This window comes from Ambystoma mexicanum, chromosome 6q (genome assembly GCF_040938575.1).
Source record: "Ambystoma mexicanum isolate Mex_15411 chromosome 6q, UKY_AmexF1_1, whole genome shotgun sequence".
Lineage (NCBI taxonomy): Eukaryota > Metazoa > Chordata > Amphibia > Caudata > Ambystomatidae > Ambystoma > Ambystoma mexicanum.
Window position 1 is genome coordinate 392712005 of NC_090937.1, and position 24232 is coordinate 392736236.

The 24232-nt window shown below is 48.3% G+C and overlaps 1 protein-coding gene across 2 annotated transcripts in view; it reads left to right on the forward strand.

Moving 5' to 3' along the window:
• The window catches only part of SEC24B (SEC24 homolog B, COPII coat complex component), a 2214138-nt gene that overhangs the window by 1741155 nt on the left and 448751 nt on the right, over positions 1-24232 (forward strand). For both annotated transcript variants that reach the window (XM_069630875.1, XM_069630876.1), the window contains one exon: positions 16381-16556. In XM_069630875.1, the coding sequence (XP_069486976.1) occupies positions 16381-16556 (176 nt within the window). The remainder of the gene's footprint in view (positions 1-16380; positions 16557-24232) is intronic.

Sequence of the window (24232 nt, forward strand, 5' to 3'; positions counted from 1 at the left end):
AAGAGTACGCTTCCCTTTGTCTTGTTCCGCCGGCTATCTTGTCTTGCTCCAGGCACACTAGACACAATCTGCCAAACAGCATATTTCATTCGTTTTCTCTTCTTCAGGCCCCAGTTTGCTTTTGGAGCTGCTCCTGCACTTTACATCACTGTCCTTCTGTTTGTTTGCACGACCTGCGCGTTTCTGCCACTGTTACATTGAATAATCAAGTCGGACTAGCAGGAGACCTGAGGAAACCCGTCCTACAGCATAGCCTATAAGCCACGCCCCCCCTCCTAGCCCCTTTAGTTACCTCTGTATACTTCAGCCTGTGGCGGAAGTTGTGGAAGAGAGCTCCACCTCTGTGTTTTTCTCTGAAGAAAACCTGCACTAGCCGTCAAACCATGATGGAGCTAGACTCACTTCATGCACCTCACCCCTTCTGAGTTTCAAGCTACTTCTATGCCAGTCGAGCTAACTTGTTTGAGCTGTCCCCTTACATACCTTGGCACATTGACCCTTCCACTTTAGGTCGAACCCATTGGAAGTGTCTAGTAGACTTACTTGACACTGACCAGCACTGTACAAATAACCAAGGTGAAGAACTAGGTTAGTTGTCATTACCAGTAATCATAGGCACCCGACCCACTGGCCTTACACTGGGCCCTAAGGATTAGTTGTGTTTTCTCATTATTAATTATTTTGCCTTCTCACCCGCCCCCCTTCCAATGTAAGGGAGCTAAGGGTGCAAAGGACCGAAAGCGAAACTGGGCAGTGGGAAGATGTAAAGCCACGAGAAGAAAATGAGAAGAAGAGCAAAGAGATCGAGAGGGGGTATAGAAAGAAACAAGAGAAGAAAGATGGTCTGGTGCAAGACCATATAGTGACTTAAAAACTAGACATAGGAAGTTGAATTTAAGCTGAGAATGAAAAGATAGACAACCAAGAGTAGAGAGTGAAGAAGAAATGGAGTCGCAAAAAGAAAGAAGACGGATGGAAGCATTGAAAACAGATCTTAAAGGGGCCAAACGAGTAAGTGGAAGACCAAAAAGAGCGGTAAAACAATAAAAAAAAGCCATGAAAAAAATGAGAGAGGATATCAGCAGTTTTGTAGTGTGAAAGGTCTGAAAAGGACGGGCCTTATGAATATTATATAGGTGAAAGCGACAGGTGCGCGAATACAGAGAAATGTGAGTAAAGAACGATGAGGCAGAATCAAAGTGAAGCCCGAGATTACGGGCAGAAAGAGAACTAAGGAGTTGGGATGGGGGAAATGAAACAAAGGAAGGAGCAATAGGAGACGAAAGTGTTCACAGGAAAGAAGAGAACCTGCGTTTTAGTAGTATTGAGCGTGAGATAGTGATTCAACATCCAAGATTTAATACCAACTAAACAAGCAGAGAGTTTGAGGTGCATGTCAGAAGAGAAAGACAGAAAGAGCTGTGTGTCATCTGCATACACATAATGTCAAAGGCCAAATGAAGAAATGACTGCAGCAAGAGAGGAAGTGTAAAGCGAGAACAGAAAAGAGCCAAGAACAGACGTTTAAGGAACACTCTAATCAAGAGACAAGATGTCAGAGGTTGAACTGGCCCAAGAAACAGCAAAAGTTACTAGGGACAGGTATGACTGAAACCAAGAGAGGACATAGCCAGAAAGACCAAAAGAAGATAAAGAAGCCAAAAGAAGAGTGATCAACCATGTCAAATGCAGCCGAAAGATCCAACAGACTAAGAACAGATGAGTGCTTACAGTAGCGTTTGTTAAGTAATGAGTTCCAAGACAGAAATAACAGCAGTTTCCGTGGAATAGCAAAGACGAAAACCTGACTGAAATCGTGGGAGAATAGAAGAGTTGGAAACAAAGGTAGAGACTTGGGAATACACTAACCTTTCAAGTAGTTTAGAAAGGTAGGGCAGTAAAGAAATAGGACAAAAGGTAAAGACGAGGAGAAGGTCAGCAGTGGGTTTCTTTAGAATTGGAATAATAGAAGCGTGCTTGAAAGATAGAGGAAAAGTTGATGTCGAGAGAAAGATGTTAAAAAAGGAAGTGAGAAAGGAGACAAGAGCTGGGTAAACTTTCAGAATAAGTACTGAGGGAATAGAATCAGTGGGGGTGAGGCAGTGGGGTGAGCTTTAGCCAATAAAAGAGAGGTTTCCTCGTTACTGATAGAAACAGAAGGGCAAAGGATAGGAGAGATAGGAGGTGGGATAGAAATGGATGCCTCAATATCAGAACGAAGAGAGGCCACCTTTTTAAGAAAATAATTTTGGGCCAAATCAGATGCTGAAAGGGTGGAATTAGCCGAAACGTCAGGAACTGGAGGAGAGAGGAGACGTGAAAGTGTCCAAAAGAGGCACCTAGGATGGGGGCATAGAAGATCAGAAAAGTAAGAGCCTTTAGCCAAGCCTAGGCAATCATCGTTAAGAGTATGACTGGAAAAGTAGGAAGAATAATCTGCTGTGGACTTAGACTTAAGCCATTGTCTGATTGAAACACATCTGAGCCAAAATGTTTGGGCATAGCACAGAAAAGACTTTGCTACCCCATTGCTGACTGTCAGGCGACAGTGATCTGTCATCTGTGAGAGTCAGAACCTCCTGGTTTAGGGTACATTTGCTATTTTTACCGGCTTTCTTCGCTCATTGTAGCTTTGGAAGTGTTTCAAACGATTAGGAATATGTGGGAAGAAAGTATCCATTTGCAAAACACGTTATTCAATTTTTTTCTCATAGATATGATCTGCCACAATAGACTCCTCGTTAACCCTCTCCTCTTACCCCCATTCCACATTGCTGTGATACTGTACTATGTTAATGGCAGTTGCATTACACTATTGTATCTATTACTGAAGGCAAAATGTGGAACTGAGTTAAATAGCTGTGTATGCTCTGTATATGTATATTGTTTATGATGTCAAACTGGCACCGAGGCTCAGTAATACTCTTAACAGGGTCAGCCCCAGAGCCACACATCACCCTCTGTTGTCTAATACATTTTTCTAGACCAGTCTATGCACAATGGTGTATTTCAAAAGAGGACTCTGTAGGTGGCAAAGGGCACCCATCAGAAAGAACATTACCAAGGCAATGTAACTCCTTTGTTAGCTGAACTGTATCTCTTGGTCACTCAAACCTTGGCATTTATTTACAGCGTCCTTTCTTTTTTCTTTGAGCAAATTTGCCTCCAAATGTTTTCACTATGTTTGATTTGATTACTTGTAGTGCGCAAATCCTCAAGGGACCAGGCAGAGACTGTATCTTGGCGCCGGTGTTGATAACGCAGCAGACAGAAAAAGCTGTAAAGCAAAAAAAGAATAAAGGTTTATTGTAACTGTTACGTTTTCAGCTTTTTCCTAAACAGAGATCGAGAATTGATCTTCCTGAGGTCAGCAGGCAACAGATGCCATGCTCGCGAACCAGATGTAGAAAAGCATCTATCTCACGATACACAAAGTTGGATGCACTGATCATCGGTAGCGTTGGACCAGCAGACCGAAGTAGGCGATTAGAACGATTAGGGGGGATTTAAGAAACAAGGTAACTGGGGAGTCCATATCATGGAGATGCATAATAACCAGACAGAGGATCTTAAAAGGGCCCCTTTGCTGTACTGGGAGCTAATAAAGGCTCCTACGAAACAGGGAAATAGAGGCAGATCTGGCAAGACTGTAAAGAAGACTAATGGCTGTGTTCTGATCAACTTGCAGGTGGTGCATCTGACTGGTCGGAATACCCATAAAAAGGGAATTACAGTAATCCAATTTAGAATTAACCAGAGTCCTGACAAATGCTGTACAGTCATTTTCTTTAATAAGGGCCAGAACAGGCCTTAAGAGTTTACGTTGGAAATAAATGGATTTTAACAGTTTCACTGACATGCAGATGGCAATTTAAATGTGCCTGCCGGATACAGCCAAGGTTTTTAACTTTAACTAAAAAACAGTTGGTACCTCAAAAAAAGCTGGATAGGGGACACAGGAATGTAAGTCAGCCAGATGATTTTTGACTCAAACACAATGATCTCATTCTTAGAGGTGGGTTTAGTTGCAACGTATTATCTAACATCCAGCTTTGTATATTTTGTGCACAAGCTCGCACTTGATTTATTGCTTTCAGGTGATTTTTAAGTTTGACGTAAATGAAATGTGGCTGTCGTCGGCATAAGAGTGATAACTTAAGTTGAACTGGGAAAAGATGTTCAATAATGGCCGGATATAAATATCAAATAATGGGGAAAGAGAAGACCCCTGTGGCACACCGCACAAAACAGGCAGAGTCTGAATAGTAAGGTCCCATTTTGACTTGTTGGGTTCGATTTGATAAAAAAGAGATAACCATTTCAGAGATTCCTCTGATGCCAACGCCACCTCAGCCAGTCTCGAAATGAGGGTATCGTAATCGACGGTATTGAATGCTGAAGATAAATCAAGCATGACCAGTATGCTAAATTCCCCTTGATCAGCAGCTCTCAGGATATCGTTCCAGACCGCCACAAGAGCAGTTTCGGGTGCCGTGGCCAGGCCTGAACCCAGATTGATTTGTATCAAGAATGCCTTAATTTTCTAAAATATTTTGTAGTTGTACTATTACTACCTTCTCAAGAATCTTGAAGGGCCAGAACAGGCCTGCAATGGGTCAGTAGTTGGACAACTTGATTATGGTCCATTGATGGCTTTTTGAGTAAGGGAAGACATTTCGAGGTCCTATGGCACACAACCATGAGCTAGAGATGCATGTGGGATATATTGACACACTCAACAGCATTTCTGCACATCACCAAGCTGCAGTTGCGCAGAAACAACAAAATGGTTGCACTGGCTCCTGTGAGCGCCATGGCTCAAAACTGCGTTTTGCAACAACAATGGCTGCACTGTCCTTCCAAGCACACATCAGACAGGATGGAACAAAGGGGGCACATTAAAGGAGATTGCCAGTAGGTTCCGACATAAACAAAAGGAAGAAAGTGGAAAAAGGAAGAAAGTGGAAAAAGCAGCATTGCTTTGCTGCAAAAGCCAAAATCTCCATTGAAAAGAAACCCTTTTTCACCTTTAAAAAATGCGGCTTTGACGCTAATTCCCCCTGTTCCTTAAAGCCACTGTGATTAAAAAGCCCTACCAAGCCCTGTGTGTCTCACTGTGCCTCAGCAAAACCAGGCATGATTCTGAATTGACAAGCCCTGTCAAACCAACTCTAAAGAAAATCAACCAGGAACTTTACTTTTACTTACACGGGAAACGCGTTCATTTTCTTTGCAAACGTATCCAAAACTCAGCTGTTCAGAGGGAGACTCTAACTAGCTGAGCCATGTCTGTTTCAGTATATCCATGCTTCAGACCAACTCCAGCATTCAAGAGAATAACTATAGCTGCAAGGCAGTGTGTGAATCTGCGGGAGATGAAAAGTTGAATTTAAGAAGGAAGGCCAACTGCACCACGTGTAAAAACAAATAAAAAAATAATTAAAAAAAATTGGGCCTTTGCAAACTAACAAAAAACAAATGCCTGTGCGTTGGAACAGTACACTGATGAATGAAAGCCTGCCAGTCTTTAGCAATATGAAGGGGTTTGTTGCTGGTGAGACTATATAACATGGGTTATTTTATGCAACAGGCTTGTTTTAATTATTGATCTAAGATCAGAAAATAAAAGTTAAAACTATGGTGGCTGGAGTTGCAAGTTGAAAAAACAGGTTTTCTGCTTGGAGGGGTGGCACCAAAAGGAGGGCTCTCTCTCAGCAGATACTGACAACACCCTGATAATTACGGGGCAATACAACTTCAATCAAGGGAGAAACCCCCACCATGCTCTGAAGGAAATGACAGTTGGCAGCAGTTGAAGGAAAGAAAAAAAACTGACCCTGGGGCAAAGGGACTGCCATTTGTTCCCAAAGACTATTTCATGAATAAACTTTAAAGCTTTAAAGACTTCTATCTCTGCAGCAAGACTTTGAAAAATTGTAAATATTTCGCAGTTTAAAAGTGATTTTTTGTGCTTTCTTTTGCGACATGGTAGAATTCACTGACACGTTGGGGACAGAAAAGGCAAAGTATTGAAGATAAATAGAAAAGTATCAAGGTTACAAACATAAATATTTGTACATACATCCCTTGGGATAATTTGCATCTGTATATAAAGTTGTGGAATTTTAGGCCGAATCTTTCATGCTCAAAATGACCAAAATGTATCAGAAGGGCAAACAAGGTCCCACAGACTGGAGGATTGGACTGATACGTGCTGCACAAAATATGTAACCTGTGTATATAATTTGCTAAGTGATTGCAATTGTATAAATGTATGTTGTTGTCAAAATCGGATTTAAGTAAAGTAATTGCGGGAGTTTTTGGACATTGTAAAACTCACCTCATAAATCTGACATCATTCCCTTGGAAATCCAACCAGTTGAGAGCAAGGCGGAGACTAGCACCCCTGTCCAATCCAAGTAGTTTAGAGGCGTGCTTAGTTAACGCTTCCCAGCCTATACTTTGATGATGTCATTATGAATTATAAATAAGGTCCCTGACAAGAATCTAGACACACTCTTCCTGATTTTCTGCGCCCTTTTCTGTTCCCGTCATCTTCCAGACTCCAGCTACAAGGCCAAGCATTGCTGATCCTACCCCTGGGCCCACTGCAAAACCCAAGCAGTGCTGATCCCTTTCCCAGCAAGGCCTCAAATCTAAAAACCCGTGGGGCGCTGTTGAGCAGCCTGCAAAATGGCTGCCTAGCCTGAGAGCTCTGTGTCCGACTGACTGCAATCTGCGAACAATGGCGGGATCCTGTCTTGTGGGGCCTCGTAAATCAGCTACACAGCATCCTACAGCCACTGGGCACACACAGACTTAAAATCGTTACAAGTCGGAGAAGCAGACCCGTGTTTACGGGCACCTGGATGGACGGCCCACCGCTCGAGCCCGCGTGCGGCCTGCCTGCTGAGCCGTTGAGACCAAGGCGGCTTCTGCGGCCCTGCGTTGTGCTGTGGCGGCGCTGTTGTGGCCGCTGGGATACGTGGGGGGTGCTGCCCGCGAACCCCGGGACCTGCTGGGGCAAGGGGCGGCGCCGAAGAAGACCGGCGTGCAACTGCTGGATCTGGCCCTGGGGGCAAACCATCGGCTTCCTGGCTCTGCCGCCGTGGGTTGCGGCGACTGCTGGCGGCCACGGTAGGTGCGTCCAGGAGTGGGGAGAGGGGCGGCGCTGCTATCTGCCGCGGAGCCCCCTGGGACCCTGTTGTGGGGTTGCCCCCTCCCTCCCTTTAGCACTCTATCCTGCTGGGGCGCTGCGGCTGTCTCCTCCTCCCTGCCCGCCTGCACTCCGGTCTGCACCGGAGAGGAACTATAGCTGCGGGGCTCCGTACGTGCATCTCGCTCCTGCAAGGAGGCCGGTCTTGGCCAAACGGGCCAGGCCCCCACAGAACGCTGCTGGAGCGGGCCACGGATATCAGCGGCCTCCAGCCCAGCTCGTCGCAAACCAAATACACGCCAGCTTTGACAGGAAGGCGGAGTGGGGAAACCTCATTAAAGTATTACCATAATACTGTCCTCGGCAGTGGAGGGTGCTCTGTGCTGATGGATGTTTCTTGAGTGCTGGAACTCCCCCCCCCCCCCCCTGCAGTGCCAAGCTTGCACAGTGGACCTTCCCCACTCCTCACATCGTTTGTGGCACAAGCTCTATGCCTTTACCTGAAAGGGCCACCGTAGACCCACTGTAACATCACCATTCAGCCCGGCACTTCCTGAGGGACCTGTATGAGCCAGTGCCCAGGGGGGCCCCACCCGGCAATTGCAATTTCATGGTGACATAACACTGTGGATCAATACACCGACTGCACTGGAGATTGAGTAGCGCCCTGCTGCCCTCCCCAGCCACTGGGCCCACTGAGAATTACCCTGCCATCATAAGCTACCCACTGAACCTCCCACAACACCCCCCCCTTCGCCGGCCAGCACACATAGCAACCACATCGACCCGAACCTGCCATGAGAGCGCTGCCCCACTGACGGTGCGACCATCCATACTGCTAGGCCCGCACTACCCTGGCATCTAGAGCTGTAGCACGAAACCAGAGACGTTTGGGTCCTGAGACATACAGACACCAACCAACCTACCCTACGAAGCGCTGCTGTCCATCACGGCAATGTCCAACAGGTCACGGGGGGCTAACAAGGTCGGCGCTATGGACAAATTCACCAAAGTGGCACCCAGGCCGGAGCAGGGGTCCTCCTCCACAGGCCACGAAGACGTGGACATGCCACCAGATCCCCCTCAACCTGACCTAACAGCAATGATGGAGTCCATGGCGAAAAATTTTGCAGCCTTTCAAGAGAAACTAGACGATATTAATGCAAATGTGACCTCCCTGAAATCCAAACTAGATCAACATGGAGCCAGGATTACCGAGGCAGAGACCAGAATTGGGGCCAACGAGGATGGGGTTCATGCCCTACAAAACACGGTCACAGAGCTTGTGTCAAAGCCAAGTGCGATGACCTAGAATCCAGGTCACGCAGGAACTACATTCGTATTGTGGGTGTTCCTGAATCGGCACTCAAGGGACGAATGGAACTTGCGGATGAGAAGCTACTCAAAGATCTACTTGACAATCCTGAGCTGTCCCCTTTTTTCGCTATTGAGTGAGCACATCGTGCCCTGGCGCCTCGTCCCAAGCCTGCCGACTTTCCCAGACCAATAATTGCAAAGCTCCTAAGCTATAAAGATAGAGACCACATACTCCGCCTGGCAAGGGAAAAAGGAGAACTAAGGTTAGACCCGCAAATCATCAGAATTTTCCTGGACTTCTCCATAGGGGTCCAGATGGAGCAACGGCAATTCGGAGGAGTGAAGAAAATGCTTAGAGACTGGAAAATCGAGTATGCAATGCTCTTCCCTGCTCGCTTGAAATTCACCCACCGCAACAAACTCTACTTTTTTACGGTCCCAGACAAAGCAGTGAAGTTCATAGAGGCACAAATCCCATTAAGGGAACCGGCGGATGAGTTAATAGACAATGACTGAGACAAATGACACTTAACTTTTGATACGGGCCGCCCGCTGGGTGCAACCTGTTACCTTCCCCCTCACCCCCACTCCATGCCAACTAGAGCAAACTTCACCCAAATGTAATCACTCTATGAACACCATCAGCGGGTAGGAAGGGCATCCTGGATCCTCTCTACTGTGGCTTTACATGCTGGGGTGGCACCTCGGCTGACCTGGCTCATTTGCAGGCACTAGGCTTGCGCTTCATCTGTTGAGATCTCTACGCTTGAATGATGAGATTACTCTTGAAACCTAGAACATTACTATCCTTTAGAAGAAAAGTGATGTACCATCACAATAATATTAGCAAATTTTGGTCATACGGCAGCGGCGGCCCCCACTGCAGCTACAATGCCTACAGAGGCGGAATTGTTGAGTTTGTGCCCCTGTTGGGCAGACAGACTTGCGTTGCTGAGTTGGGGATGGCACGCCGTAGTCCGCTCTATGGGTGGGAACTGTTACACTGCTGGTTGGGGTTGGGCGGTGATGGTGGGGGGTGGAGAAGTTGGGGAATGTAATTTAAAAAACTGTTGGGAAACTGTTGGCTGGACTGAGAACGAGGCGTGGTCGCGCTACAGCGATGCACAGTGCGGAAGGCAGGGACAGATCCCTCAGTTGGGATGTTCCATGATCCCATTTTATGTCTATTAAACTGTTGACATGGAATGTCCGGGGGTTAACCAACTTCACAAAGGCCCGCAGGATAACTGCATATGCACAGAGACACGGTATAAAAATACTCCTGCTGCAGGAGACACATGCCCTGAGGCATCTCGCATCAAATTTGGCACCAACCTGGGACCCAACAGGTTTTATACACAATACTCCACCCAATCCAGGGGAGTGCTGACCTTAATCCATAAATCAATAAAATTCTCACTCCATACGTCCCACATAGTCACAGGGGCAGATACGTGATCCTTCAATGTACACTGGCCAATGAGGAATGCTTGCTAGTAAACAAATATGGCCCAAATATTGACTCTCCGGAATGTATTGACTAAGTGGCCACCCTGCTCATGAGATATATTGAGGTCCCCATCATATGGGCAGGGGACATGAACCTGATACTAGACAAAGCTGTTGATGGAACAGGCACTACCCGCAGAACTATGTCCCGAGCTGCCAGACGATTGCATACACATATGGCATCCCTGAACATACACGACGCATGGAGAACACTCCACCCTCACATGAGAGATTATACCTTTCACTCAACAGCACACAACAGTTCTTCCAGGATCGATCTGTTTCTAATATCGGGCGGTCTGATAGGCAAGACTGTAGACGTCAAAATATTAGCGCATACACTCTCGGCCCATTCCCCGGTGATGATGCAGATCCAATTTGGGCCCGACTCCCCCACCCGTCCCGCCTGGCACTTCAAGTCTGAAGCTCTGCGCGACATAGTGTTCAAAGCGGAGATCCTATCGGATATAGTCACCTTCTTTGATTGTAACAAACGGCACAACACATCCAAGGGTGTCCCGCTGGGAGGCGTTTAAAGCATATATCAGAGGCATGTTCATTTTAAGGGAAGCGGGGGAACTAAAAGCCATAAGACACGCCTTACATTGCTCCGAAACTAGGCTCAAGACGCTAGAACGCAAATGCTCCACTATACCCACCCCGGCTAAACTGGCACAAATAAGATCTGAGCTTGAGATTTTTGAGTCTCACGCCCTCAGTGAGGTGCGCTACTATACGCGGCCCTTGGTGGCGCGGAAGTACAGCGAGGGGGACAGACCAGGAAGAACCCTGGCCAGGTTGGTGCGCAGAAGGGGGCAAGGCCCGCATTGATAGTATCATAGACGAGCAAGGCACACGACACTGGTCTGATCAGGGCATACTTGATACCTTCGCAGAATTTTACGCTAATTTGTACGCCCCCAGCGGGAACATACGATCCATGACATTGATGACCTACTCGATCATATCCCTATGACCTATATCTCCCAAAACACCAGAGAACAACTTGACGCCCCGTTCACTCTTGAGGAGATAGTTCAAGCTATCTCAGACATACCAAAGGGCAAGGCCCCAGGCGCGGAAGGGCTCACCTCAGAGTTCTACCAGGAACATATGGCCGTTCTGGCACCCATACTACACGGGGTCTGGGCAGAGTCACTCCGCCTATCCGCCCTCCCCCGTTCTTTAAGGGAAGCCCTAATAACTGTCCTCCCCAAGCCGGGTAAACCCCTAGATGAATGCGGTTCTTATAGTCCCCTATCGCTCATAAATACGGACACAAAAATATTTGCTAAGGTAGTAGCAAGCAGGTTCCTCCCAATCATGCCACACCTGGTCCACGCAGACCAAAGTGGATTTGTCCCTGGCCGCTCAACAGCCCTCAATATTCGCCGACTTTTTAATGTAATGTCCAAATTGACCCGACGGCTGACGCGGTAGCGGTCACACTAGATGCCCAGAAGGCATTTGACATGGTGTCCTGGCAATACATGTGGGCAGAACTGGAGAAAATGGGGGTGGGACCACATATGGTATCATACATTAAACTACTATATACAGGGTGAATAGCCAAAGTCCTGGTCAATTCGCTGACATCCTCCCCCTTAGCGCTGCACATGGGTACCTACCAGGGCTGCCCCTTCTCCCCAATTCTATTTGCGCTCGCAGTTGAGCCCATGGCGGACAGTGTCAGGGATCGGGATACTCGCAAGGGCATACACTTACAGGACACACCAGAAATTATTTCACTATACACTGACGACGTACTCATGTATGTTAGAAACCCATCTACACACCTAGACCCCATCATACGCAACATAACCAAAATAGGTACACACTCGGGCTTCACCATTAACTACTCCAAATCTGAGATATTCCCACTTACTGCGGCAACCCAACAGCCGACATGCGAATTCTCCCTTCGCTGGTCCCCAGGTGGCATTAAATATCTGGGGGTTCAAGTGTCACTATCCAAATCCTCCCTGCTGACAGATAATTACACTGCCACGGCGCAGCTCCTAGAATCAAAAATGGAATGGTGGCATAACCTCCCACTATCTCTCGCGGGCAAATTATTCCAAATAAAAATGATAGCAGTCCCAAAGCTCCTCTGTCTTTGCCAATGTACCGTTATGGCCTGGGAAGCAATACTTAAAGAAGCTCCACTCAGTGTGCGCCCAATTTCTTTGGCACTCAGGTGCGGTCCGCAAGAAGTGGCAACACATGACTCTTTCATATAAGAAACGGGGCTTCGCGGCCCCAGACTTGACACTGTATTGGATTGCGGCACAGGCCCAGCATGCCACATACTGGTACGTACATCCGCAGCCACCGCCACACGTGAAACTTGAGAAATTGGCGGGGGAGGACAACAACATTATGTCCCTAATTCTTCGAGCATATCAAACTGATGCCCCAGCAGACCCTGTGACTACCACGATCAGGGCATGGAACTAGTTATTGCATTCGCGCCCGCAGCACCGCCCATACTACAAGTGGCTACCTATCTGGCAGTTCCCGGGTCTCTCCCCTACACATGAGATACCTCCTTCGATACTGGTCAGACCTGGGCTATCGAGCACTAACATACCTATACCCTGACGGCAAATGTATTACCCCGCAGACATGGCGCCCCGAACACTCTGGCTCGGCGCTAGAACTGCTGCAATACTTCAGACTAAGAGCGGCAGTAAGAGAAATGTGGCCCTCCTATCCAGACAAGCCCCCTGACTCATCCGAGATCCAATACATAGCCAAATCAGCAGGCTGCAGGGGCATAACATCCTCTCTTTATAAAATGTTGCTGGGAAAATCGGAGGATGCATCCCCCAAACCACGGGACGAGTGGGCGGCGGAGCTGGGATTGGAAATTACTGAAGGTATGTGAAGCAAAATGTGCTTGCACACACGCAAAGTTTCCCTCAACGCTAGACTCAGGTGTATACAGTACAAACTCCTTAATAGACTATATTACACACCACACAAAGTGGCGAAATTCACACATAACCATACCTACACTTGCCTGAGATGCAGATCCGAAGAGGCAGACCACATGCACATGTTCTGGTCCTGCAATGCGCTTAGGGCGTTTTGGATGGCAGTGACGGGAGCCCTCTCAGAGATAGTTGGGGCCCAAGTGGACCTCGACCCATTAGCCTTGCTGTTTGGAATATGGTCGGGGGAGAATGTGAAAAAAATGTCTACATTTTTTTATGTAAGCGCTATAGTGGCCAAAAAATGTATATTGCAATGTTGGAAGCGCCGCTCACCCCCTAAGTTTGAGATGTGGTTGAAATCCCTCACTTGGACGAAACAGACGTGCGAGGAGGAGTACATTGGATCCCTCCCCACGACGTCTCGTCCCAAAAATGTGTGGACTGAGTTTTGCAGTTATCTAAATAACAAAGAGGATGTCGAATTGGTCTCTACCCTCTGCTGAACTTGCTAGATATCCCCGTGCCCCGAACAATGGATGCACCACCGGACCGACAGCCCACCCCCCCCATGTACTACTTGATGTATTGTAAGACCTAATTGCCAATATGACACTGCTTTTGCGCTGTACTTTGTATCTGCTGCTACTTCCTGCCAATAAATAAAAGTAAAAATATATATAAATATCTAAAAACCCACAAAATTTCCCATTAAGAAGGGGAAGCTGTGGTACCTTTTGCATCCTGATCCAGCCTGGCTTGCTGCCACTCACTGCATGCTGCTGTAATCCTGCTACCCTGATGACCTTTAGTATCCAGTAACCAGAATTGCCCGTCCAGTCCTTGCCAGCCAGTGACCAGAACCACACAGCTGTTTACCAGATGCCCTGCCGTGTAGTGACCAGACCCGGTTGACTGTCCAAAAAGCCCAAAACTAAAAAGGGGATTGTGAGTATTCATCACCACATAGAAATCCGTAGTATACCTTGCCTTGCATTGTCCTCATCCCACTCTATAAGTCATCCTATCCTTATCCTGATCACTTGCCCGACTGTCAGAATTCTCTGTGCATTTTTGTCATTAATCTCCAAGCATCAGCGCTACTTTTCTCTTCATTTCTGTCTTGCATAGGTCATATGTCATTAGCGATATTTTGATTAAATAAAGTAATTTTCCTTAAAGAAAAGGGGTACACTGCGTGAAGGGTTACAACTGCAGTGTAACTTGGAGAATTCACGGGTGGCGTTCCTCTTTTCTTAGTCATTAAATCTAGTTTAAAGTAAAACTGTTCTTTTCACAAACTGATTTCCCTTCCAATTTCACCCTTCATTTTACTCACAGCGTGCCTCCTTCTATATTGCATAACTCTTTCAATTTTACCAGCTAGAGACTTAATTTCAATTCCATTTATTACCTGTGATATATATCTACGCCCAAACATTACCGCACTCCAAATCAGTGTATTTCACCCGTTTTTATTAAAAACCGTTTGGCTAATTTTAGGCGGGAATTGCAAAAGTGTAAATTTTAAATGTGTTATTTGACTGCAATCTGTGTTAAACTTACCACTAATTTCTGAACTGTATGCTTTTGGTAACCCATTCCTTGTGATTGTTAGTATCTTTGCATTGTTACTTTACTAAGGAATTTGCTTCAAGGTTTTTTACACACATTCATCATTGATTTATCCATTTCCGAGTGTCATTTCACCACATTGCTGGGGGTTTAAAATCTGTTTTCTTTCTTATTTGGGGAGGGAAGGTCAGATTTAGATTCCGTTTTCAGTTTCTTATTCCTGAGTACCTGCTGCTTCTTTGTATCCACTCAGAATTGATGAGTTGAGGGAACATTGCAGGGGGAAATTCTAAGTTGGGGGCTATCTGTCCTAAATCAAAAGGTGCTCCTATTCCGCTGTGCTGTGTATATGCTTCACTAAAAAGTCAAACCCAGTGCATTGCTCACATTCTCTCATCGTAACTATCACCCATTGGTGATTGCTTCCCCATATTAAAAAGTGTGTGATTTCTTTTGAATTTTAAATAAATAAATATTGCATTTGACCAACCAGCCTGGTTCATGGTCCATTGTGACCCAAAGTACTTGAAAAGGGGGTGGTGTATCATCCCAAAATCGAATCCACATAAATAAGGAGAAAAGCACCTCAGTTAGGCGCTACATACTAGGCCGAGACCAAGGTGTGCGTGTTGTCTGATTGAAGTCCTTAATGGGCATTAATAAAAGCGGTACTGAAATTGCTCATTCGAGGGGCATGTAGTCTGGCCAAACTGGCCCGGATTGGGCCATAGTTATGATTAGTAGATTTCAATTTGAGAGGTTTCCTGATTTCCTCTGAAGTAACCAGGGTAAAGTTAAAAGTAGGTATTGTCGGTTCCATGTGTTAATGTCCCCACAAAAATATTGCCATACAAGAATGACGCCGTTTTTTTGCGGCAATATTAACTCATGGAACCTGCGGGGGACACCCCCGCAACCCCTGCTCCCATTTACTGCATAAATTATCCCCACAAATAATCTCCTATGGCCTTTCTCGCCGACCATATATATGGCGATATTTGTTGGGATAATATTACCTGATACTGTATTGTCAATACAGAAAATTTTACAGAGTCGAAATCTGCAAGAGAAGCTTGATAATTAGCAAACTGGGTGTCCATGTTCTGTCGGATAGAGTTGACTTTCTTCATAAAGAATTCATTAAACTCATGTGTTCATATGTTCACGTGATAAAATGTCTGCTGTGGTAGAGAAATCCTGAACTGTTGCTGTTGTCTCCCTTTCCACCCGTGTATCTTAAGACCAACATACGTTTTCTTGATATTAGTATTCCTTTAATAGTAATGTAAAGTTATATTTTATAGCACACTTTTTCCATTTTTGGTGGCCTTGCTGCTCATGGATGTGTAAGAAATGAGGCAGGTGGGATTGGAGGGAGGGCCAGCGGTATTAAACCGGCGATGAGTGCAGGCAGGGGTGTTGCTAGGTCTGGAAAATATCTGGGGCTAGCTAGCCTTTTGGTTATAGCGTTAGTCAGTGATGCTTAGAAAGATGCTTACCTGAAGGGGGCAGGAAGGGGGTCCCAAGGTCTGTTAAATTAAAGTGCTCTGAGTTAACAGTTAATCTTGGTGAGTGTCATAGAACTAAACAGGTAAGCACCGTCATAGTTCAATTGATGCCTTGCGTGTAGTAGCAACAGTGCTTCATTGTATAGATGTGCATATACCAATTAACTAGGGATGGCTACTTACTGATAAACATTTTAATGAAACAATTGCATTGGGTTGTGGCTTTTTATAGAGATTAGGAAGAGACAAATGAGGATTTCTGCAATTTGGAAATGATGAAGTTAGCATTCAAGATATGGCTGAGAGGTGTTACCGTAGTTATAGCAACAGCAGCTTTTAATTGCAATTTAACTGAAAATATTTCCAATTTTTTATTTTACAGCGGTTGATCGTTCCATTTCATCAAGTTTGGCTGATGCTAGAGATGCCCTCCTCAATGCTGTCGTGGATTCCCTAGCGACCTACGGTTCAACACTCTCCCACCAGCAACAAACTACTGTTATAGCCCCAGTCTCGCTTAAGCTATTCCCTCTTTATCTTCTGGCCCTACTTAAGCAGGTAGGTTATGGTGACTATATCTGATGTTTTTTTGTTGTTACCATGTTAACTCCTGAAATAGAGTGAAGAAAGTAAGATTCACAAAAAGAGAAGGGATGTTCCCATTGATAGAGTTGGTGATTGGGCGATATAAAACTTGATTTATATCTGTGGTATGAATCAGTTCTAGATCTGGTACAGCACCTAAAGTACTTATACACAGAGGGAAATACATGTACCAAAGGAAAGCATTTTACGTTTGGTATAAACAATGAGTTTAGTTGTCGGTATTTGTCTGGCGAGTGCCAAACACTGCTCAGAAACAATGCAAAATGTGTTTATGCCACTGGGGGAGGGGGAGATATGATTTGTGTTAGAACAAATATCTCTTATTAGAAAATATTTTCCAGACAGAATGATAACCAAAGGAGTGCAGCAGAAAACATTCCAATAAGAGTTCCTGTGACAATAGGGAATGTAAACTGGGCTTTACCAGAATATTAAGGTTAGTTAGTATAACTTGGCTTTCTTAACCAAGAAAGCAAATTGCAGGTAACTGATGTGTTTGGTGCCTTACGAATGCTTCAGAAGTGAGTGATTGAGCTGTTAAGTCTTCTGAGTGGCACCCAGATCTAAACTGGGCAAGCACACATGCACACAGATTAGAGGGCACAAAGCCGCAGTGTACCACTTGACATGCTTAAGTTGCCTCGGGGTGGGAGGTCTGGGCATACCAGATGTTAGCATACACTATTGGTAATTGTAGGTGCAGTAAATGGTCCTTTGGTTTATGGTGGGCTTGAAAGATCTTGTCAACAGTGTTAAAATGGATTTTCAGAAAAAGCACTATGGACAGATTCTGAGAGGCCACCCTATTCTCGTGAATAGGGAAAACACTAATCTAGGCAGACTATCAAGGTAGTGTGACTGGGCAGTAAGGCTTAGACTTCTTAGAGTGTGAGAGTGGTGAGCTGTTTAAGCATACACAGAATACTCTTAATACAAGTTAGCCAAAATGCATAAAAACACTATATTTCTCCAGCATGGGGTCTGGCTCATGAATATTCCCCGTCGTCAGGCTGGGAATCCTCGGTAAAGAAAAAATCAGTATCAGTTTAGTTTCTGATCTGTCTTTCTTAGTAGTAACCAATCACTGATCTCTGGGTCATACTGCCTCCAGCCAATGACTGCCCTCTCCCTAAGCCCCGCCTCTGGCAGCCATCCTCAGATTTTTACCGCACGCTCAAGTGTTGGGAGTCCTCGTGCTTTAGCTCTCGAGTTTTTGCTGCGTTTTTGCGCTTTTTCAGGAGATTTTCTTCTAATTGTTTCGGTTTAATCGAGCCTCAAGCTCCACCGTTTCTACTTCCAATAACGGGGACCCGTTTCAGAATTCTTCTACGCCCCTCAAGGGTGAAGTTTTTGTCGAGTTTACGCTTCTTGGAGGATTACGGAAGATCTGCGGCCTACCTCAACGGATATGGCCCAGGACAAGGGAATCTCGACGCCCGGATCCAAGCTGTTCAGGTGCTGCCCTGGATGCAGATTACAAAACGTTTTCAAGGAGGACGAGCATTCGCAATGTCTCTACTGCCTTCATGAGGACAAGACGCACGTGGAGAAGGACTGTGCGTTCTGCAAGAACCTTTCGGAATGGACCAAACAATATCGTCGTTCCCGCCTAGCCGCCTTGCTGGAGAAGGGCACAGCAGGTGAGAAGGCGAAGAAACAGTCTGAGCGGGCTTCTAAATCCTGTGAGGGTGCCCCGGCGACGGGGGCCCAACAGAAGGCCAAGCACTGCGAGTCCGCGGGCACCGGGAGTGCCGAAAGGTCGGGCTCTTCGGCTGCCAGGCAGGGCGCGACTTCCCCGGCACGTTCAACCACGAGCCAGCGCTCTGGTTCGGGGAAGAGGAAGTCCGAGAACCCGGGTAAGCTGCTGGAGAGGCCCCGGTCGATCTCTAAGGGGGAGCTAGGCGCTGACCCTCCACCCAAGGCGAAGGCCCAGGACGCACCTAAGGTGGTCTTTGATCCAGCCGGCAAAGGCCTCTATCGAAGTGGTCGCTGCGACCCTGGTGAAGCCGGCTGAGACTACGCCAGTGGAAACGGCCTCTGGGCCCAGAGTATCCCTGCCACCGCGGAGGGAATGCTCTTTCCAGCCCATCGTTAAGACCCTCGTGAAGTCCCCGGCGGATAAAGAGGGGGGGGGCCGTTGGCCATTACAGACTCGGAATCAGCCTCTGAGGAGGAGCTGGTGGAAACCGAGAAGGGCCTCAACGAGAGGTTCATAGGCCTCAACGAGAGGTTCGATCCCAGGGGACGGTCTCCGCTGACGTGATAGAAGATAGCGACGATGGCGATGAAGAGGGCCCAGTGGAGGGGCCATCCCGTCCGTCGCAGCCATTACCCGAGCCCCAGGATAGCTCGGCGGCCCTTTTGTTGGCGATCCAATCCTTATGTACCAAGATAAGGACGAGATTACCACGGACCCCGACGGAGGATCCAGAACCAGGCCCGTCGGGAAACCCTCCGAACAAGCGGAGGAGAGTCCACCCCTCTCCGCCCTTCATGCCCGCGAGGCCTGTGGACCCCTCATCCCCCTCGCCAGACCCTAGAGAGGATACGGTGACGGATTCAGCGACGGGGACGGATGACGACGGCAGCGATGACACAGCGGACATCCCGTTATCACTCCCCCCCCCCCCCCCTCGGGCTTCTCCAGCCGACGAAATTGGCTCCTTCCACGCCATGATTACCAGGGCATCCGAGCTCTTCCAGCTCTGCCCTGAAGAACAATAAAAGGAAGGGTTTCTTTACCAACGATGAGAGGCCAAGAGGAAGACTGTCCTCGCGGTGCCTTTGCTCGACGACATCTGGGACGAGGGGCTTGCTGTCCTCAAGAACCCTTCCACGACACCCGCCAAGAGGGACAGGTACGAGAAGAAGTACCGAGTCCCCGATGTCGCCCCCTTGTGCCTCAGGGCCCAGCCCACGCCAGACTCTGTCGTCTCGGCAGCGGCTAAGAAGAAAGCAGCGGGTGCGGCGGCTTCAACTTCCACTTCCCCGCCGGACAGCGAGAGCAAGAAGTTGGACTCCATGGGACGACGAGTCATCTCGTCGGCGGCGACGACGACGATCAAGGCGGCTAATGAGCTCTGGTTCAAGATAGCTCCCCTGCTAGACTTCCTACCTGACGACAAGAGGGCGGAGGCCCTAGAAATTCTGCAGGAAGGCGAGGTGGCGTCGGATCACGCCATAACGATGGCAACAGACATTGCCGATACCGGATTTTGCAAACTGTGCAACGGAGTTTGCCTCCGACGATGAGGATGGCTCAAGGCGACAGACTTTCGCCAGGACGTCCAGACCAGAGTGTTGGATATGCCGTTCGACGGCAACAACCTTTTTGGTAAGGCGGTAGACGAGTCTCTACAGGCCATCAAGACCGACTCGGAAACGGCCCGGGCCCTAGGGGTACTTCAACAGCGACGGCCCTTTCGGAGCTCCGGAGGCAGACAAGGTGCCGCCAAAGGATCCAGTGGTGGCTCCTCCACTTACCGCCAGTCGGCCCGCTCCTCTTCCCAGGAGGCATACAGAGGTTGCGGCAAGCAAGGGGGATCCCGCCGTCATCGCCAAGGAGGCCAAGGCGGCAAGGCCGCCTCCAAGCAGGACTGACCCGGCCGTGTCGTTGGACCCCCACCGAAGCACCCCGGTGGGAGGTCAGCTGACGAAGTTCGTCAGCGTGTGGGAGTCCATCTCCACCGACCGTTGGTGTTAGGGAGAATTCTCTGTTTAGGCTGAATTTCCTAACCTAGTGAGTCCCCCAGCAGCTTTGCTGGATTTTTGGGGTTTATTTTTTTCTCCTGCCAAGAATGAGACTCTTTTACCCTCACTCTTGGACATGATTTGATTGTATTCCTTTGACTCTAGATGTGTTTAATGGGCTATGGGGTCTTTTACTCCATAGGGCTTCATGTGTTTTTGTGATGTGTGTTACACAGCACCCTCAGTGCAGTAACACAGGGGTGTCATAGTGACCCCCCAGTATAGACTCCATACCCTGGGACTGACTACTGTCTCCCAGGGCATGTAAAGTCACCATTGACTTTACTAGTCTTGAATTCTGAACAGAACCAGTACAAACCATCATATTGCAGACATACTGGCCGGGGCAGTTCGATTGCCCCGGGCTCTGTTAGTCGAGGGGGCATGTCTCCGTCCCCCCTGATCGAGTTTTGGCTGGTGGCCGTGGATACTACTTTTTATATTCAACCGCAAATATTTCTCTATGGGATTTTCCCATTGTTCGAGGCTACTATCTTTATTTATTTAATTACGATAGCCTTGAACATACCACCAGTTTATTTAATTATTATTAATTCTCCGGTTGTTTTTTTTTGCCAAAACTCGGTTCTAAAAATGGCGTTTGTGTTCTCTTCTGTGACTCCAACCCAAGTCGAGCCCTTTGTTTCACTTTTTGGCGGGCTTCTCCACAGAAGCCCTCCAAAGTGGTGCCACTCTGTCTGGGGTACTTAGGAGGGGTGGAGGGGGATTTAGGCACCCTGGAATAAGTTGCCTAGGCAACTCAAGTCGCAGTCCGTCCTGATTGGCCCAAGTGGTGAGCCACCACTTATCATGTTTGAGTGACAGCTAGGCTGAGTGAATGGGGGTTTTCTGCATAAAAGCAAGGCTTTGGGGACTAGAACTTCAGAAGTCGCCACAGGACCTAAGAATCTGACGAGCGAGAAGCTTAGCCGACCTGCTACGACGACACCACCGGTGGAGCCCTGCTGAACCGTCTCACCACTTTTCCCAACGACAGAGGAGATCTCCCGCCAGAGAGTCTTCTTCCTTTGACTGGTGGGGATAACCAGTTTCACCGTCTTTTCGCCTTCCCGACGCATCTCGTGGCTGCCTTGCCTGTGCCAAGCACCCCGGCAACCGGAATACCATGTTTTACCACGACCGCAAAATAAAGGGTAATACCTTTAACCGGAAAACTCCGCGGCTGTTTTTTTCCCTGGCAGTGCAACGACCTTCATCTTTCCCCCAAGTCGAGATCTTCTCTTCCTCTGGACGACGCCGAGACTTGCACCCGCTGCCAGGAACAACTGCCACAGCTGGAGGATCCTTCCCACTTAAGGTACCGTGTTCCGCCTGGCTTCCCTTGCCACCGACTGTACGGGATAGATTTAGCCCCCGGCTTTCGAACCTGGGTTAGCCTGGGACACCCTGGCTAAACTTTTCTGAGACTCCCTAAACTCTTTTCGAACTCTCTGCAAGACTTTCAAAGCCTAGTGTAACTGTGTGATCTTGGACAAATTTGTGCTCTGCTCTCTCTAAGAGGGGGCCCAGCCTATGGACTTTGGCTCACAAGTGACTTTTGCTCTTCTGCGTTGCTAAAAGTGTTCCTAAATCTTAGAGTGGTGTATCTTCATATATTCTGTCTTTTTCCCTCCCATTTTCATGAACTTATTGGAGTGCCATCTATAGTTAAGCGCTCACCTCTGTCTGGAAATAAGTGGTGTTAACTAAGACTTGTCTGGTAAGGAATAAGGGTTGTATATATCATAATAGTAACTGTGTTTAGAGTGTTTTACAGTAAGAGTGCTGGAGTGTTTCAAACAGTGTGTTTTTAAATAAATAATTATATACTTTGATACCAAAGCTCTGGTCAGTGTTTGCTTGTGCTATTGTGTCTGAGTGCCTATTGTGTATACTTTGCATACTGCCTAACTCTTCTTGAGAGAAGTCTGAGTGCTCAGCCACAGCTACCAGGTAAATCTGGGTGGTACAGACTGCTGCCAAGTGGGTTTACTGCTAACACCTGTAGTCCTAAATCTTTTGCAGTGTTCCCAAAGGGAACTGCACAGGTATCTGCCTAACAGTTGGGTGCTGGACACCCTGGCCCACGGGCACTCGCTGGAATTCCAAAAGAAGTGCCCTCGCATTCCTCCCGTGGCCAGGAAGGAGAATCGCGTCCCTCAACTGCTGTTGGAGGTAAGGGCGATGCTCAAGAAAGGTGCCATTGAGCTCGTCCCCAGAAGGCTCTGGGGCTCCGGAGTGTACTCAAGGTACTTCCTCGTCAGAAAGAAGGCAATCGGTTGGCGCCCCATCCTGGACCTGCGTCGGTTAAACAAATACATCAAGGCGCAGAAATTCAGGATGGTCACCCTCCAGCATGTGCTGGGACAGCTGGAGGAGGGAGACTTCCTATCGTCTTTGGACCTGGAGGATGCTTACTTCCACATCCCCATTCTAAAAGGGCACAGGAAGTTTCTCAGGTTCGTGGTACAGGGACGCCACTACCAATTCAGAGCCCTACCGTTCGGATTAAAGTCGGCACCCAGGGTATTCACGAAGTGCCTGGCACTAGTGGCGGCGCGGCTGTGCCTGCAGGGGATCCACGTCTACCCCTACCTGGACGACTGGCTAATCCGGGCAAGGACAAGGGAACTTGCCATCGAACACACAGCGAGGACCGTCCGGCTGCTCACGGAGCTGGGGTTCGCCATCAACTAATCCCACCTGGTTCCGTCGCAAGTAGCTCTGTTTCTGGGAGTGAAGCTCGATACAGTGGGGCAATTGGCCTCCCCGTCAGAGGAGAGGACCAAGACCATCCTGGGCAAGGTGCAGCGCCTGCTAGCCACGGACGTGGCCATGGTGAGGTCCATCAAGTCCCTCCTCGGGATGGTGTCCTCATGCATCTATCTTGTACCCCTTTACAGACTTCGGATGCGTCCGCTACAGGAGTTCCTCGACGCCCGCTGGTTTCAGGTGACAGGCTGCTTTGAGGACAGGATCACTCTCGACGAGGAGTTCCGTCGGGCGATCCAATGGTGGGGTACCCGTGCTCACCTCACTACAGACACAGACTTTCAAACCCTGGCGTTTCAGGAGACGGTGACGACGGATGCCTCTCTGGAGGGTTTGGGGGCCCACACCGGAGATCTCCACGCAAGAGGCCTTTGGCTCCCGGAGGAGAGGTCTCTCCACATCAACATTCTGGAGCTCCGAGCAGTGTTCTGGGCGCTCAAGTCGTTCCTTCCGTCCCTCAAAGATAAAGTGGTGAGGATCTTCACCGACAACACCACCACGATGTTCTACATACGGAAGCAGGGGGGCACCATATCCCCAGCCCTATCCAAGGAGGCCCAGGATCTGTGGCACTGGGCCGTCGCCCAGGGGATGTTTCTGGTTCCCTTCCACTTGGCAGGAATAAAAAACACCATCGCCGACTCACTCAGCAGGGAGCTGCGCTCGTGCCACGAGTGGGAACTACGTCAGGACCAGGTGGATCGGCTCTTTCGACGATGGGGCAAACCCCGGATCGACCGTTTCGCGACAGTGACGATCTCCAAGTGCCAGAGGTTCGCCAGCAGGTTCCCGCAGCCGAGGAGCATGGGCAATGCTTTCTCGTTCCCCTGGGACGGCCTGTTTCTATACGCGTTCCCTCCATTGCCATTGCTGCTCCGCCTCATCAACCAGCTCAAGAAGTCCAGGTGCAGAATGATCCTCATCGCACCGCCGTGGCCGAGGCAGATCTGGTTCCCGGACCTTCTGGACTTGTCGGCGTCCCCACCAGTCAAGCTGCCGGCGGATGTGAATCTTCTCTCCAGAGAAGGGGGCGCCATTCTCCATCACGACCCACAGTCGCTGATCTTGCAGGCCTGGCTCCTGCAGCACTAGAGTTTGGAGGGTAC